Source organism: Pollachius pollachius (assembly GCF_949987615.1).
Source record: "Pollachius pollachius genome assembly, chromosome: 15".
Classification (NCBI taxonomy): Eukaryota; Metazoa; Chordata; class Actinopteri; order Gadiformes; family Gadidae; genus Pollachius; species Pollachius pollachius.
Window position 1 is genome coordinate 16,156,905 of NC_136948.1, and position 18,280 is coordinate 16,175,184.

The 18,280-nt window shown below is 45.6% G+C and overlaps 1 protein-coding gene across 5 annotated transcripts in view; it reads right to left on the reverse strand.

Annotated features, from left to right (window-relative positions):
- Window positions 1-277: 277 nt before the first annotated feature.
- Window positions 278-18,280, reverse strand: part of col12a1a (collagen, type XII, alpha 1a) — a 63,031-nt gene continuing 45,028 nt past the window's right edge. For 4 of the 5 annotated variants that reach the window (XM_079752457.1, XM_079752456.1, XM_079752455.1 and 1 more), the window contains 17 exons: window positions 17,477-17,619; window positions 16,980-17,089; window positions 12,283-12,441; window positions 11,826-11,903; window positions 10,600-10,686; window positions 9,907-9,960; window positions 9,365-9,460; window positions 8,471-8,524; window positions 7,195-7,248; window positions 6,769-6,822; window positions 5,470-5,541; window positions 5,173-5,208; window positions 5,006-5,072; window positions 4,713-4,895; window positions 4,275-4,352; window positions 2,646-2,816; window positions 278-1,167 (listed from right to left, as the gene is read on the reverse strand). In XM_079752457.1, coding sequence (XP_079608583.1) covers window positions 1,043-1,167; window positions 2,646-2,816; window positions 4,275-4,352; window positions 4,713-4,895; window positions 5,006-5,072; window positions 5,173-5,208; window positions 5,470-5,541; window positions 6,769-6,822; window positions 7,195-7,248; window positions 8,471-8,524; window positions 9,365-9,460; window positions 9,907-9,960; window positions 10,600-10,686; window positions 11,826-11,903; window positions 12,283-12,441; window positions 16,980-17,089; window positions 17,477-17,619 — 1,621 coding nt within the window. In that variant the 3' untranslated portion in view covers window positions 278-1,042. Of the gene's footprint in view, window positions 2,332-2,645; window positions 2,817-4,274; window positions 4,353-4,712; window positions 4,896-5,005; window positions 5,073-5,172; window positions 5,209-5,469; window positions 5,542-6,768; window positions 6,823-7,194; window positions 7,249-8,470; window positions 8,525-9,364; window positions 9,461-9,906; window positions 9,961-10,599; window positions 10,687-11,825; window positions 11,904-12,282; window positions 12,442-16,979; window positions 17,090-17,476; window positions 17,620-18,280 lie in introns of all 5 variants that reach the window. The other variant, XM_079752458.1, reaches the window with a different exon arrangement.

An 18,280-nucleotide genomic window follows, 5' to 3' on the forward strand; every position in this document is an offset into this window, starting at 1 on the left:
TTTTAATAGACCAGTAAAGTTTTTCGAAGCCGGGCCTTGGCAAGTATGGGAGTCAGTCAACCAAGATGAAAGGGCTTTGGTTCAATTTGTACTCTCACTTAGTGTTTAAGTGAGAAATGATGATGCTTTAACCCTTTAATCATAAAGGGTTTATCATAAGAACCTACAGTAATTATCAATTGAATGGCAATGCTTTAGTCATATATGTAATTTGCCAAATGTTTGGTAGAAAAAATAATCAAGTGAAAATGGTCAATAAATGACATGAGGATTGTTCTACATTTTCAGTAGTTTTATTGAAAAATGCCTCTTCTGTTTCAGAAATAAATAAGAAAATATGGTTGTGGAATTCACACATGTGCAGTAAAAATGTGAGAAAAGCAATTCTATATCCATAGCCTTGCAAGCAAATACAACTGCATTGGTGCAAAAACTACAACTATATTCTGATTTGGTTATCCTCACTAAATATACAACACACACATGCAATTCCACCTTTGGTAACAAAAAAAGAAATAATCTGATAAACATTGACTTATAAAAAGCCACAATTAACAATTTATGGTAGGGTGTACTAAAATGAAGATTGAAGGGGACAGAAAACATAGAGAAACACCTTTCTGATTTTGACAAACAAAAAATATGTAAATATTGAATGTTCTTAATACGCATCATCGGACAAGTTTTAAATTGTAAATTAGCAAACATATTCTTAATTTATTTTAGGTCATTAAGTATAGGGCATTACATGTTGGACTCCATTGAACATTTGATGCTCTTATATAACAAGCGAGACACTTAAAGTAAAACCAAACACACAGGTTTGCAAATCAAAACATCTTATTTTGTACTCATCTAACCTTCCTCACGTTGACAAACATGTGTGATAAAGCCAAGGCTATGTAACCTGTACATTTCGTTTGACTGAATAAAACTGCAGAAATAATTATGGGCTATTCCTTCAATAGAACACTTTTTTTTTAGATCTGTTTGTGCATATGTATGTGTTTGTGTGCGTGTGTGTGTGTGTCTGTTATGGAGACTATACTACGTCCCTGGGTAGTGACCTTTTTCTTCGTTGGTTTCCAGGTGATAGTTCTGAATCATAATCTTCGTCCTGCTCCACAGGTATTGACACTACCGCAGGTTCAGGCTCGTAGTGGTTGGCTGGAAAAAGGCATGAATTGGATTGGCCCAAAAACAATCAATCAACAAATCAATAATCCCCAGAAAAAGAAAAAAAAGCGTTCATTGTACAACCTTCACATGCACAGACCTAATCGTATTGCACTTTGCTATGGACTTTATCAAAAATGCCCACTGTCAAATTACTGTCCGGCTGGATACTCTGTGGAGGTGACACTCAGAAAGAGGTCCTTTGCTCCTTTCAAATCTGGTATGATAAATACACGCATTTAACGAAACGTTGAGAAGAAACTACTGCAAAATGTGATGACACTCTATAATAATAACACCCTCTTGGGCATTCTCATAATGACGTACCTTTAAGTAAAAATAAGCTTAAAATAAACAAACAACCACAAAATAAAAATGTAAAACTTAAAATCGATATGGAAATGGCAGGGCAGCACACATTCACTTTTAACGTGTATTCGGAGAACATACAGACACATACACATGAAGTAAACAAAAAATATGTGATGATTAAATGTACAAATGATACATGCTACAGTCCTGACCAGAGCACCAGATGAAATAACAGAACAAAATGGCCCCGATGGCATCTTCAACAGAGGTTATGCTGGCAGTTAAGTAAGCAGAGGTGGGGGTTATAAGGCACAAGCATCAATGTTAACATGATCTCTCAAACGGCAAACGTTTTTTCGGTTCATAAATCATTTACAAGGCAAACAGAACAAAACAAGAATCGGTTTTATTTACAGTCGTCATTTGCTCTGCATTTGCTCGTCAAAACTTTTCTCTGTTTGTTAACCTCCTTGGTGTTAGTAGGTGTTGGGTACGGTCGCTTTTGGTTTGGGTTTTTGGGTACATGCCTCCTTCCTTTGCGGAGAGATATTCCTTTCCTGCGCACCATGTGTGGTTGTTTTTTTTCAAGATGCATACACAGCGCCATCACGGTGGCCTGCCGCTGTGAGGAGATGTTAGTGCCAGTCCATTCCTTTGACCTTTTCTACCGGTTTTGTTTGTTTTGTTATGTTGTTGGTTTTGTTTTTGGTTTCGTGTTATCGTGTCCGTGGTGAATTGTTATCCTCACACGCCCCCCCTCTTTAGAGAGTGTCGGTGGCGCGTCTCGGAAACAGGACGTCAAAGTGAAAGCAGCGCGGGAGGCTTAGATAGTTTACTATGCACCTGAAAATAGGTCAGAAAAGGAAGTGAGTGGTTGACTGTGGAAACAAGGTCTTTTTCATTCTTTGTAAGTCAAAACTACGCATGCCACTAACACAGCTTTATATAATGCAGGAGCGGAACAGAGCACTTTGCCATCCAATCAAAATTTGTATCCGTCTTCCAATTCTCATGAACCGCCCTAGTCCGTGCTCCGTACATTATCTAAAGCATCATTTAGTAATCGAAAGAAGCAATTCTACTTAGCATGCGTCATTTCATGGTTGGTTTGACAACAGTTCCATGCAGGGGCACCTATAGGGTGCTGCCGGCCGTACCTGTGTATCCTTGTCCGTTGTAGGGGATCCCCACACACTGGGAGGAGTCGCAGTAGCCAGGGGGGCCAGGCGGGCCCCTCACTCCGGAGGCACCCTGGCGACCGGGAGGGCCGCGAGGCCCGGCCGCGCCGCTGGGCCCTGGGGGTCCTGTCCTGGACTCCCCTGGGGGCCCTGGGGGAGGGGGGAGGGGGGAGGGAGATGGTGAGTAGAGGGGGGTTTAGGGTAAAGGGGAGGGAAAGATAAAGTTGGAGCCTCTCATGCCGAGCGGTTGAAAAGCAAAGAGAGTGACGTCATGGGGGATAATCTCCAGTGGAAAGGGTATGGGTAACATTGGTTTTTGCAGCGCTGTAATTTAAATGTTTAGACGGCCCCAGGGAAAAGCTTGACCAGAAAAAAGAACGACGCAAAAAAAAGAAAATGTGAAAGACAAGTAGTCTGTGGAGTTGGTTCTGTGGAGTTGCCCCTGGCCTCGTCTGTCTAGACGCAAGAAAACCCTCTGTGGAATTTTTCCCCCTCTTTCTCTCCCTCTCCCACCCTCTCCCTCGCGCTCTCCAACTCCCTAAGTGAGCCCATGTGTTGTGTAGGGAGCCCCTAAAGAAAGCTCATTGTGCAGCCATCCCATTCGCTCTCTCTTTTTTTTCGGTTTCTTTGGCGTTCGCACTCAAACGCACATGGGAGGCCAACACACGGCGCATCATTCATCACCACTGAAGTGATCCCAGTGCTGCTCCACTCCCGTCCAGAGAGGGGACCATCAGCCGGTTCCTGGTGCGTTGCACTTATCCACCCACCCAACTGGGATAGGCCGTTCTCTGAGCTGTTTGGCTTCATTCGACAAGACATACTTAGTATTAACTCGTGCACCTAGTCGAAACGCGCATGTTCGGCACGGGCCGATTGCTTGGCTGCCGTGTTTCTGCTTGCAGCCCTTTTGAGAACCCCTCATCCGAACCACCTCACACTCGACACGGCACTTCCTCGGGTCCTCGGCAATACCCCGGTCAAGTGTGAAGTCGATGGGATGAACGGTTGGCGAGAAAATCCACGGACGGACAAGACCGATATCCAGAGACTCTCAGAGAATTCTAGTAATACAGCACCAACAAAAGCCAATGTGGTAGTGTCTTACAGCAACATAAATATCCCTAACAGCTCGGGTGATGTGTTTACAATGTCGTTGCTATGTCCTGAGTACCACCATCTGTTGATGAAGATCTTCCAGCGCTCCAGCATGTGTTAATGGCGTGTGGACCCGTTACAGAAACTCACTGCACATAAATTCTTCGAAAAAGGAGAACTAAGACTCAGAATACGTTTTGAGGTTCCCCCCACGTAATTTATGTCCTCCAGCTGCCCAAAGCGGGTGCATTGAGCCACATGTATGTAAATCTTTGCTGGTTGTAAACCTCAGCCATTCTTTTTAATTGGTCTACGAGGGATACGCAGTGTCACAGAGGGTCACCGCTGCGAGTTAGTCAAACGTTTCTGCCGTTCAATTCGGGAATGATTTGGGGAACAAAGATCAACTCGCTCCAATAGACTGGGCTCCTGGCGCCACTTGTCTCTCTCCATGGAGAAGGTGTTTTAAGCCCTGGAGCTGACTGAGAAAGAACAGGGTCTAGGTCTTACCTGGTGGTCCGCTTCCTCCTCTTTGTCCTCTGGTGCCTGTGCCTGGGTTTCCTCTCTCTCCCTTCTCTCCTGCCAAACCTGCATGGTTCAGCCGTACACATGGAGATCAGTCACAGATGGGCCTGTTAGCCGGACTTAAGCCAGGGCTAAGCTCAGCGAAATTACCCATTGGCTAATACGCTGAAATTTAACAGGCAGCCATTGACAAAAGCAACTGTAAAACAAGAAGAGAGTTCATCCTAGCCTGAAGCTCGACAACATGAAGCACCCAATTCAATGAAATACTTCAGCCATGCTTGATCAAAAAGGGTCTTAGGACTAAAATAATCATGTTTGGTAATCAAGTGGTAGCATGCACTCTGTCCATTGAAGTCACAGCAGCATCAGGTGCAGCAGTTCCTCCCCAAGACATTTCCCCAGCAGAAATATGGACTGGACCTGGTTCTCCGTTGTTTCCGGGTAGACCTGGAGTTCCAGGGAATCCGGGCCGGCCTGTCTGTCCGGGCTCTCCGCGAGATCCCTCATTTCCAGGAGGGCCGGCAGGGCCAGGTGGGCCGGCTGAGCTGCTACGGTAACCGGACGGGATCTGGTTGAGCATCTGGTTGATTCTGCTCATCTGGCCTGCAAAGAGTCGCACACAAGGTGAGTGGGGTCAGTCTGTATCCAATGTTTTCAGATTGACTTTTTGCACATTCTAGGTGCAGATACTGATGACTGGACCCTTTACTTACTGTTGACAAGCTGTTCACAGACTTGTCTGGCGATGGAGCGCATCATGTTTTGGGATGCAAAGTCTCCCTAGAGGGCACAGCGAAGGGACAATACTTTTAGATGATACAGTTCACTCCCTGGGCCATTCGAATATAATTTGATTTGAAATGACAAACGTGATACATACCCTGTCTCCCTTTTCTCCTTTAATGCCAGCTGATCCCTATAGAAGAGAGACGAGAGATGAAGAAATGGTATAAAGACATGTTCATTTTGCATGTATTTGAGGAAGAAATCAAATGAACAAATAAACTATATTTAACAGCCTTTTTAAATCATTCATAAATGTTCTCATCATCATCATCATCATCATCATCATCATCATCATCATCATCATCATTATCTTATAAGCCTTTCCGAAATAATTTATGTCATTCATTATAAGTCCAGGTCCTTGTCCAATCAAATCTATAGATGTACATACTGGGTTTCCTGTGTCTCCCTGTTTTCCTGGCTTTCCTGAAACTCCCTGCACTCCTGGATTTCCAGGATTTCCCTGCCAGGAGAAAAAACAATAACAAGGAGAAAGAGTTAATAATTCACCCACTGCCATGGCTGAGGTGAAGCCAGCCACAGCAGCAGCAGCTCTAGACTGCTGGTCCCAATTAAGTGATACGATTCTAAGAAGCTATAGGTCGAGATGGGAGGGTGCCTCAACGCGTGCTTTAGGGAGGTCCACCGCTACGTGGTGCCAAGAGGCATTAGGGAGGAGGAAGAGAAGGAGGCAGTGGAGCGGGACAAGAAGCAGAGGGAGGTGGAGGAGGATGAAGAGGACAGGAGGAGGAGGAGGAGAATGATAAGGAAGGGGAGGAATAGGATGAAGAGGCAGAGGAGGAGGAGGAGAATGATAAGGAAGGGGAGGAATATGATGAAGAGGCAGAGGAGGAGGAGGAGAATAATATGGAAGGGGAGGAATACGATGAAGAGGTAAAGGAGGAGGAGGAGAATGATAAGGAAGAGGAGGAATAAGATGAAGAGGTAGAGGAGGAGGAGGAGAATGATAAGGAAGAGGAGGAATAAGATGAAGAGGCAGAGGAGGAGGGGGAGAATGATAAGGAAGGAAGAATAGGATGAAGAGCTAGAGGAGGAGGAGGAGAATGATAAGGAAGAGGAGGAATAAGATGAAGAGGTAGAGGAGGAGGACAATGATAAGGAAGGGGAGGAGGAATGAGATGAAGAGGTGAAGAAGGAGTTGGAATAGGAGGTGGGTGAAGAGGTGGATGAGGAGGAGAAGGTAGATGAAGAGGGCGAGGAGATGGTGGAGGGTGAGGAGACAGAGGAGGAGGATGAGGAGGAGGAGGAGGAGGAGGTGGAAACAGGGCCAGCAGTGTGGATAGGAAGCAGAATGGCAAGCCTGTTAAGGGCCCGGGGGCAGTGCAGCCACCGTGAGCTCCATGTGAACGCAACACTGGCACGCTGGCATGGCTGCTTGATTAACCACAAGGAGAGAGAGCGAGAGAGAGAGAGAGAGAGAGAGGCAAACCAGATGCACGTTTCCTTCTCATAACAGTGAGGCAGCGGGACAGAACCAGGGTATCTTTTTTTGTTGTGACAGGAGTCTCCAGAGACACACTGAGAGAGAGTTATCGTCTAAAAGTATAACCAAATACAAACAACACTCCGGGGATGGTGTTTACCTCTTCACAGGGGTGCAAGACAACGAGACATCCAAAAACAACACACACAGACATGCACATGCACACACAAGCACATACACACTCACCATGGGCCCTTGGGGGCCTCTGGGTCCAGATGATCCCTCCTTTCCTGGTGGTCCCTGAGTAGAAATAATATCATACAATCACACAATGGGGTAGGGAGGCAGTTAGCCCTTTGTTTGACCAATACATCAGCCCAGCGAGCCTATACTTCTCCCAGATTTGTTTGAATATCTCCACTGTGAAAAGCTCTGTGAATAGTGAGTGACTTGCATGGGTTTTCACAACAGCAGGGAGTCCCCGGGCTCTTGGCGGTTACTTGGGGTTAAGATGTAGCGAGACGGCTACGTGTTATCTCAACACGCAGCGCAGAGTGGGCTCCGACATGTGTTTCATCAAAATGTCCCATTCATTTGAGTGCTTTTCCCGAAAATAAAAGAAAAAGCTCCTCAAAGTTCCTACCCCGGGTATAATATCAGATTGGCTCTTACCCGGCCTCCGGCTTGTCCGACGGGGCCCATGGGACCAGAAGGCCCAGGAGTACCCTGTGAGAAAAAAAAGAAGAAACACACTTAATCGAGTGCAAATGAGCAGGAATGGCACATCTAAACACTTTTTGATGGAATGTCTCTGTTTCAGAAGGAGAACTTGGCTCATTGGCATTCCCTCTGCTTGACAGATGCAACCTCTTTGCTGTTTGACTACAATGCCTACCTCAATATGGGTTGCCATAGCAAGCCTTCAATCGAATGACTGAGGCCGTGTCAACTCTCGCTTTAATGAACATGCTTGTTGTATTCCTTTTCGAATTTCTTCAATTGACTTCCATAATAATGTGAAGTAATTACTTGTTATTACTGAGTTGCTGTTATAGAAAGAGAAATACATGACGTTATTCTTCTCTAATGTTCATCGAATGACTCCTGGTTCCCCATGCCATCATTTCCTTATTCAGAGGCCAAGACAACCAATGGTTGTAAACGGTGTGATTTGGCTTCAATCACTGGTACTTCAAAAGTGGACCATAACCCGCCAGCCCGGTCAACACTGACCTGCTGATGTCATAGGGATCTGTGAGGGCCAAAAAGAACGTTCTAATGTGGGCTAAAAAAAGAAGTTGGAAAAAAATAACTCTTGGTATCTTCCCTGAATACATGATGTAGACAGGATGGCCTTGGTGGAACTGATGGGGTCCGGATATCCGTAAAGACTCTTGATGAACCCCAGCTTATGGTAATCCAGTTTATTAGCTCGACTCTTCGCAGACTTCTTCACTGTTCATCCAAAATGCTCAGGGCGACATCTGCGCTAATAGACGAAAATCGAGCAACTGCTGCGACTCTTCAAAATGCTGCTAAAAGATCTTAATCCTTGTCGAAGCCCAGTAGGAGGAATGGAAGTTGCAGAGTTTTTTTTTCTTTCTTTTTTTCCCATCCCTTGCTTCCCATTGGTACCGGGATTCAATGTTCCATAGTCTTCTCTGGGCTTCCATCCTGTGTCAATCAGTGGGTTGATTTGGAGCATCCGGTCCCCCCCTCCACCCCCCCCCCCCCCCCCCCCCCCCCCCCCCCCCAGGGGATGGCATGGCTTCGACCTCCCACTCGGAGTGGTGGTTTCAACCCTTGCCGAGCAGACTACTGACTCCTGGTTCCAGTACTGATCCTCCCCGCCGTTAATCTTCCTTTTCCAGCTGAATGCAGCCACGCTAGTTTGGAAAGTGGAAAAAAGGGACGAGAAGGAGAGGAAGACGGGGAGACGTTTACTCACTTGACGGCCAGGCTGGCCTGGGTCTCCGGAGTCTCCCTTTGGTCCTTGCCGACCCTGTGGAGGAGAAGAGGATGGAGAGGATTGGATGAATGAGCGATGAGGGAGAGGTGAAGCAAGTTCTTTCGGAGAACGACCAGCAGAAACTCAACTTGAAACTCGCTTGGTTTGTTTTTGGTTAATGCATTACCATAAGGGTGCATTAATTAACTATTAATTAACATTAGTTAATGCCGCATTAGCTAATTATTAAGCATTGGAATTCAGGGTTAGGGTTATCTTTTTCTTGTTAGCTAAACCAACTCCGGTTGAACTGCCACACCATCTCTAATCCTAAGTAATGGGTAAGGTATAGAGTTAACCCTTACCCCATTAAACGCCATTATCTTAGTTAACCTGAACACCATTAGTGAATGATTACTAGACTGGTAGTTAACGATGACTTGACTGTTTGTTAGTTTTAAATACTATATCAACTAGTGCTTCTCAATGGCTAATTAATGTACCCTTATTGTCAAGTGTAACCAGTTTTTCTTCTCAACAAATGAATGTAAAATATACTGTAGAAAAATGAGTGTAGAGGAGAGGAGAAAGTGATGTCCAACTTTCGAGCAATGGAATGCGCTTATTATTAAGTGCTTCTAAATCACACTGATACTCATTAGACAACCTTCATAATACAGATGTGGTAAGTGAGTGGTGAGAGAGACTCCCCCTATCTTAGTTTAAAATTCCTTTGAAAGTAGGACCACATATCAGATAAGTCTGGCAGCAGCCCAACATACATATTCCTGCATTCCAACGACCAGCGGGGACACAGACCTATGGTGAATCCAACTGTGCGGGAAGTATATTATGTGCAGCTCTCTGAGCTTTTCAGGGGCCAACGTGACTTACGGGTTCCCCAGGTAGAGAGAGGCCGTTGGGGCCTTGTGGGCCTGGTGGGCCCATGGAGCCGGCGGGTCCTGCTTCACCACGGGGGCCGAATCCACCCTGAGACACAGACCAGGAACACCGTGAGACTGAGTATATTTATGGTATAGTATACTGCTGCTTTGCATCACCCCGCAAGGACTCACATTCAACTATGAACAGCCTAGGTACACACAATGAGCAAGGGTGGAAAAAGTGCATCCTGCAGCCTTAAAACCGACAGCTTCTCATCAAGAATGTAAAGATGTGTTCAATATAGGAAAATAGTTTGTGGTGATGTAATGTACACTGGGATCAATCCTACAGTCCTTCGGTCGTAGCGGGACAATGAGGTTGAAGTTACTCTTGTTATTGTTTGCATATGTGGCGTGCATGGTCATGCAAAGTGGGATCCAACTGATTCATACAATAAAGTGAATTCCAAAAATGATAATGTCAAGAGTGTTCAGAGGGCACGCTCTCAAAACAAAAAATACGTCAAGGATCGACTTGACGTCTTGACTCACAGCAGGGCCGCTGTCTCCTCTCTCTCCTCTTGGCCCCTTGGTACCAGGGCTACCCTGGAAAGAGAAAGAACAACAACAGGGTCAGCTCCACGGAGCATAACACAACAAGTAGAGCAACAGCAGTGTGCAGATTCCAGAGGCTTTCCAGCAGAACAAAGTGACAGCCTTCCTAACCCGACCTCAGCCTTATTGCACGCGTCGACTCTCTTAATCTCCCTGTGTTTCTCCAGCCCCCCCCCCCCGCCCCAACTTGCATTTATCTCTTGACACTTCTCCCCGGCGCCCACATCTCTCTGCGGCGCTCCACCGCCGTCCCTAATCCTCAACACCAGGGACTTCCTCCATGCACCCTGCTCTTAATGCTTAAGTGCTGCAGCAGCCGTGCAGGGCTACTAAAAACAGGAGCAGCTCTGCTGTAGCTGCTGCTGCAGCAGTGGCGGTGGCTCTGTTTGTCTGGGCAGACCATCACAAACGGAGACAGGTATGGTATCATCATCATCATTAACCTCATCATCTACCTCCAGCACCACCAAAGAAAACAAACCCATAAAAAGACTGACAATTCAGGGGGAGAGGACTGACATAAGTGTTGGGTGGGGGACGGGGGAAGGGAGGTGGGTTGGGGGTTGTTGAAGTGAGTCGGATCGGACGTGACAGTTGGTGGAGGGAAGGGGCGGGTGATAATGTCTTTACCGAGGGGCCTGAGGGTCCCTGGGGGCCGATGCTGTCCTGGGTACATGTGCAGGAGTGGGGAAGGGCCGGACACTTGGCCTCTTCTCTCTGCAGCGGAAGGATGACAGGGAAACACACACACACACACACACACACACACACACACACACACACGCACACGCAAACACACACATAAACACACAGGTCATAAACAAGAACTTCATGTAGACGTAGAAGACGCCTCAGAAGTGTCATGAATGTACCCTGCTGAGAACCACTTTGATGGGTGAGGTCAAGTCTGGTTTGCAACTCTACGGGGAGGTAGGAAAACATGCAGAGTACACACTGTATGTCCATGTGTAAGAGCTATATGTTTATACAAGATGTATTAAAAAGTTGAAAAAACTCAATGAGCACAATGCAGATAGTATCTGTGTGTTTATGTGGCTGCTGGAGTTTAACAATTGGTCTTAAACTGAAGTGCAACTGGAAGCAGAAAAAGTTATCATTACTACTTATTTTTGGAATTGACCCCCTGGGATAAGTAATAATAAAAGGCAGTAAATACATAAGGCAATACAAGTGGATGGAAATTATACAAAAATGAATACAAATTAGCTAACTACACTCTGTAGACTCTCTCCGGCATTTAACATTAAATAGCAAATGAAGGTAATGATTTACTCTCCTCCCTGTGATCAACAGGCACAATTGTATCTATGTGTTCTGGTCCGCATATTGGCAGCCGTCAGATGAGTGTAATTATATAGCATACAATGTGCTATTCACTTCAGATGCAGTAGCAGAAGTTAACGATGGAGTAGTTCTGCTTAATTAGCAGACCCCTTTTCTACCCTGTATTTGGTTGATGAATTCTGCAAATCACCATCATGTATACTCATCCAAAAATAACTTCACCAAAAGTTATGAATGCTTGGGTAAGAGCAGAGAATAGTTCCTATGTTGGGGAATAATTTTGTGGTTCGGGAACTGCAACTGAAAAACCCCAAAAGCAATACATTAGTTTGATTATTTAAAAATATCCTGGAATAATCACTCAAATGGATTCAATGTGTGCAAAAAAAAGATATGGCCAAAATGTGTGCTTTCCAAAACGTAAAGATACGGTTTTGACAGTTATTAAAAACACAGGGCATGCTAGGCTATTGTCAGTATTGCAGGGGGGATTAGGAGATATGGTTATGAAAAACACAAAAAGGGAATCTCCAGCAGACTCTGCATCTCACCGTGGCGGGCAGATCACAGCACTTGTCTCGGCTCGTCCAGCTCAGGCTGCACACAATATCAAACATCTGGAGCTGGAACTGCACAACAAAGAGGAAGAGGTGTCACAAATAGCTTCCATTCCATTAGCTTCCAATAAGAGGAAGAACAGAAGAGGACCTCTCAGAGAGATGAGAGGAGGGAGGCAGCCTTTCATCTCTTGAAGAGAGACTGTGGGTTGCTGATCAACATTTGTACTCACGCCTGAGACAAATGCCACCCCGGGTTCTCTTTAAAAGCCCAAAAGGGTAAGGGTAAACATGCAAGATGGCTTTGGTATGGATTTGTTGAACACATACCATTTGTCATAATGCTCTGTATATCGTTATACTTTGAGATCGGGTTGCACTCTTTGGGATTGTTTTCAGCCCCCACACAGGAGCACACACCATACGCACACACACACGCACACACACTTACTGTTGCCGATTGCTTCTTCCCAGCCCCAGACTTGCTCATCTTGCCGAGCACTTCATAGCCCTCCAGGGTGATGTTATTGGCCGCCTTGATGGGTTTCTCTGCCACCTCCTGACAGTCCACGTTCAGCTTGACCTTCTCGGGGGAGATGCTGATGTGCAGCTGTGAGAGAGGGAAGGGAAGTAGGAGGAGGTGGTGGTAGTGGTGGAGGGTTAATGGACAATACATGGTAATCCCTGCAATATCCCACCACTGCCAATTTGCCTAGAATATGGATGCTTGGCAATGGATGCTTTGGGGAACAAACTGTTTTAAGTCATGGCATCTATTGCAATTTGGAAGAGGCAGGGGTAACCTTGAGAGCAGATGATGGTTTTATGGAACTCAAAGAAGACTGTACTGAAGATGCGTGCGGACACCTTTCGAGAGATAATGATGGCATATGTTAACATTGTCAGTATTATTTACTCTTCCCTGATGGTTTTCATCATTTAGGTGACTGGCTCAACAAGTGTAAGGGGAGACGATTTCTAAAATCTTGACAGCAAATAGAAAAGCCATTGCAATATATTTTGGAGTTCTCCTTGACACGCAAAGCCTCACTTACTGTCTTCCACTGATGGACTACATATGGGAAATGTGGCGTCTAGATACCAGAAAACCAACAGAACCACTGTTGAAAATGTGGTCTTGCAGTGGCAGAAGTGACAAAAATATGGGTGACGGTAGATCTAAGGAACGGCTTTTGGTGAGTGTGGGGAAGAAAACAGACTTTTTATTTTTGTCTGAAATCACCACTTGTAATTATACTGATGGAGATATGAGTGGTAATTCCACAATTACGTTAAAAAATGACAAGAGGCCAGAACATGAGAGTTCCTGTCCAGGAAACCATAGCCGACATCTTGAAATCATATTTGTGGTGCGCCATCAAAAGTGCAGCACTTTAAAAACTTTCCTTACGCGGCTGCACATTTTCCCTCCCTGAATCATCTGACAAGCTTCTTTCTGTCAGAAAAAGCAAGCAACCTTTTCTCGCTACAAAGCCATACCCACCACAGACTGGGGGCCTCGCTCTTGGCAATCAATCACAAAACGACTGTTGGTCTCCCTGGCAACAGAACTGACTCTGCTGCTGTGGTGACAGCAGCAGAGGTGGCTGCTTACCCCACCATGCACTGGCATACCAAAACAACTCTTCATGAAACATTAGCATCCGGATAATGTTTGCTTACAGATCACATCACTGACCAAAGCGTAAACATTATGTCCAGTTACAGCACTTAATGTCCATGGAAAATAGTGTTCATGGTTTACGGTGGACCATTGACTCTGAGAGGAATGTTGAGCTATATTATCCTGCATCAACAATATTATTTGTAAATGTTTGTCCTGTCGATACATAGAAATAGATAGGATGTACAATTGTGTAATGATTTCTTCCCTCAAAGCCTCAAATGTTTCCATTATATATGATGTACTATTTCAAAGCGTTTTGGGTCAGGCCTTGATAGCTGTCAGATCGTATTTTAAGGCATTCATCCATTGACCAGCCGGCCAGCGGTTTCGGGTCTCCTTTCAAGATGCAACTGAGACCAAGTTCTGATTAAATAGATGAGAATTTGATTGCAAAAACGGGGATATAATGAAACTGTTTGGGGATTGTAAGAAAAACCCACAGGTAATTATTCTTGTGCGTAAGTTCCCATGTCTGATCTGGGAGGACAACACTGTTTTCCCAAGAGCATCTTCTGGTGGGCAGCATATGCTCACCAGCATTATCTTTGGTTAGAGCCACATTATATAGAGTTTCCTCCGCTTCTGGTGTGGCTCCTTGTGTCATTAACTCAACTTGGCCCAGTCACATGAAAGATAATTCTTGAGCCGAATACATCATACAAGATATTCTGTCTTCACCGAGAAGAACCGAAGAATACAAAGAGTGCAGTCAGAACAGCGCCTGGCACCCTTTCCATGAGGTTTATGAAGGTCCTGAGAGCCAGTGTCTTTAAAGCGCTGTGGCTATAAGGCCGATCCAGTCCAACTTCCCCTCTTCCTCTATTGGTCCCCTGGCCAACCCAAATCCAGTCCCCGAAAGGAAAGTCGGATCCCGTCTGTACTTTCTTTATTAAGGCAAAATTGACATGGCTCTCCGTTTGGCGTTTGAACTTACTGAACAGTTTTACACACTTTTCAATATCACTAGCAACAACAAAAAGCCTGTACTCCTTATTGAAGCAAAAATCTGAGAGTGCAGAGTCAACATCAGCACCACTGGCGACTTAGAGCTACAAAATTGCTTTTCCGTAGCAGAAGCTACCAGATAAGGCACACTGTGATGTTCTGTACGCTTTAACTAAGAGACTAAATGGTTGATCTCCCAGTGGAAAACCGCGGAGGCTAAATGATGTTGCAGCACGTATATTAGCAACCTTTAAGACTTTCTTCTCTGATTAATCTACCGTCTAAATTGTTAAAATGCACAAAACAAAATAAGGGTTGCCTTTATGTGAGGTAAGAGTACACCCTATCAGCACTTTAAACCCCCTTTAAGTGACGGAATCTGAAAGTGTTTCAAAACTATTAAACCTCTACCAACCTCCTGGCATGGTTGCTGCCAGCTCAATCATCTGATGTATTATGTTTACTGAAACGGTCAGTAACTATACACTATAAACACCTAATGCTTGTGGGTCTGCTTCCAAAAACGACATGTTTGGTCATTATAATCTCGTTGACTGCTCGTTCATCCAGGCTGAAATGAACAGCAACACTGTTATTTGGTCAAGCGCGGTTTCAGCACACACAGGGTCTAGCTTTCATGGCCCGAGCGTTGGGAAACCACTTAAAAACATCCATTTAAAACATGTTGCGCAGCAGCCGGGTCTAGTGGCTGGCGGAACTCACTCAGCAGACCAGCAAATAAGCAGGTAGGTAGACCGCTGCAGACGGGCTCGCACATGGAACAACAGCTACAGCTACCACAAGCTAGCCACCCAGGGTACATTCAGACAGCAGGCACCAGCAGGGCCACAGAGAAACATGCAAGCACGCACGCACACACACACACGCACACACAAACAGTACAGCAGTTAATATAATTTTGGCGGTTGACAAGTAGCCCTGACCCAACGTTTTTCAACTATTCTATTTCATTCACATTGTAAGTTTATTATGGGCTTCTAAGCTACATCACAATTATCCCCTGTCAGTCCACCGGCATTATTAAAGCAATATTCACATTTATTTTTTCATCAAATTTGATTGACTTTAATAGCAGGATTTGGAAGACTGCGTTCAGGTGCAAGAGAGAGGAGGTTCACTGAGGATACCTTAGATCTTTAGAAAAAAGAGAAATGAGTAGGACCTATTGTTTGTTAAAATTTGGAGGCATATTGCTCCTTCTCGGAAGGACATCAAATGCAGTTGGACATGCTTTGGAGAAACCAAAGTATGGATATGAAAGCTCTTGCTTACATATCTCTCCTCTTAAGCCATTCCAGGTAAGCAGGAGGAAAATAAATACCTATACTAACCTGTGCCTGTTTTCTGCCCACAGCACTAGGGCCAAAACAGTGGTTAGTTGATCAATTCATTGATTCATTTTCGAGTTTGAGCTAAGTGAGTTTCCATTGTTTTGTCTTTTGTGCGCACTTTGAAAACACTTGATATCCCTGTTGAAATTCAACTAATGATAACGTAGCATACATAGGAATTGTATTCTAAACTGGAGTCTTTTGGTATTGTGGTGCTCAAAAATTAGAACCTCATGTGAACTGACATGAATCAAATTCCGAAAAAAAACAACAACAATGGCTAGACAGTTTGACACACCTCCGTTCAATATTCAAGTCTCATTTTCCAGCCAATGGAGTGGCCTTGCGCTTTAAGCCTCTCGAGTGAATGCTAATGTTGTGTCTGTTTGTGTCTGAGGTCAAAAATCAATAAGATGAAGGAAACACCGTCTGTAGCCTTCCCTGGAATGTTTCACTCCAGGGAAGGCTCCAGAGAGTAATCCCTAGACATTATCATTTAAATCACTCCTTCCTCGCCAACACGCAGGTTCTCCAAGGGCTCAGTCATTACAGAGGCCAAACAAAAGCTGATCCTACTTGGCTCTGACCACTGCTGCAGACTGATTAGGAGATGTTTGGGGTTAGCCTCCACTAGACAGCATCCAATCACCAGCGGCGGGAACTCACTGAGGCTAACAGTAACAGTAAAAGTTGTGCGCAATGTGCCGAGGTCACCAGTGTCACTAGATCCTCTCTTTAACCTCTCCGTACCCATAGTAATGGCTTCTTCAGCCCATCTATCACAGTAACGGCCCGTGGCTTGCTAACTCAACAACATGTAATGCCAAATAGAAAGAGTAAAACAGCCTCACACTCCACTGGGCCTCTACCAGTGTGAGATGAATAGCGCCGTTTGTCTTTGGTTTTCTTTGTGTGTGAAGGTAACCGGATCTCTTTAAACGACGGCCTTGGCGCCGCCACTGCCGGGTGGCTGTAGTACCTTTAGCTTGAAAAGGTACTTTGACCAAAGGTAATGTGCCAGTGGAGACACTGAGAGGCCATACCATAAGTCATTCACATGCTCCATGACAACATAAGGAGCACCACTCACTGAGGATCGAAAGCATAGCATGAGATAAGGCAACCACCGTATTGGATGGGTGGTTTTCTACCGAGGGACGTTACCTTGTGGAAGCTGCCGTGGAAAACTTCCTTGACTTTGGGGTCGTTAAACACAGTTTTCTGGATCTCCCCGCGGGTGTCCTTGTTGTAGAAGGTGATGGTTTTGCTGGAGGCTGGAAACACAGAGAGGGAAGCCTTTGATGAACGCCATTCCAGCGTTTACAGTGTAGCGTGCGCACAACGCCCATGGCGAGAAGGGATCAAACCCATGTGAGGGTTTGGCCGCGAGAAGCTCTACTGTAGTATGAGCATATGTGTCTTCTGTTCACAAAGTGACCCCCCTCCAGGTTATTTGGATAATCCAATCATTCAACCAAATTAATATCAGATATACCGCGTCTAGTCCACACAGTAGTGGCAAGAACGGTCCATAGATGGACTCCAAGGCCTTAAGAGATAGCAGATGTGTGGCTGTGTGGTGGACGACAGCTGTTTTCCCCATCTTCAGAGTGTGAGGAGGGGAGGATAGAGGGACGGAGGGCGGGAGGTTGAGGACTCACGGTTAACGGTGACCCCGACCTCCGGGTTGTTGTTGCGGTCGGCGATCTGCCAGATATCAAAGGCTTCCGTGGGCGTGTCAGGGAGCAGGCGGAAGAGCAGGATGATGGTGTAGGCTGGGGGAAGACCTTCTGGGTGGACCTCCCTGGGAAGAGGGTAACAATAAAGGCATCTGTCATGAGCCATGGGAGGGGAACCCCTGGAAGGAGACGGTACGTCAGCGCTTTCAACCAAAGACCACAAATGTATAGGTCTCCCCTCAGGCTGGTTTCCCTCCGTTCACCTAGGCTAATTCCCCCTGGCAGTCCACCAGATTAATAACACAATTTGCAGAGATTGGTGGGGGGGGGGGGGGGGTGACGTATTAATAATTTGGCGCTTCACAGACATTAGAGCAATATCACCTCACGATGTGATCAATATTCAAAAGCCCACAATCTGATGTGTAACACGGTGTTTGAAGGTCGAAAGGTCAAAATCCACATCCTCCAGGCAGCATCATTAAAGACAAACAACAAGCAAGAGCAGGAGACGGAATCCATTGCACCACTGTGGAGGCCACAGCCATGTGAATGCTTGGCAGTTCCCCTCCAAGTCCCACAGAATTGGCCTCGCACTCTGAAAGTATTTACCGTCATTTTTCCTTCACAATGTGTTTCCATTTGCGTGCAACTGGCTCGATGGCTGGGCCCACGCAAGCACACACACAAGTCGCTCACACACCAAAATGCGTATCATTATAGAGAAATTAACAAGGCATGCTTTAGGAGAGGGTTAAGGGGAGGGGGTGGAGGTGGGGTTGGTAG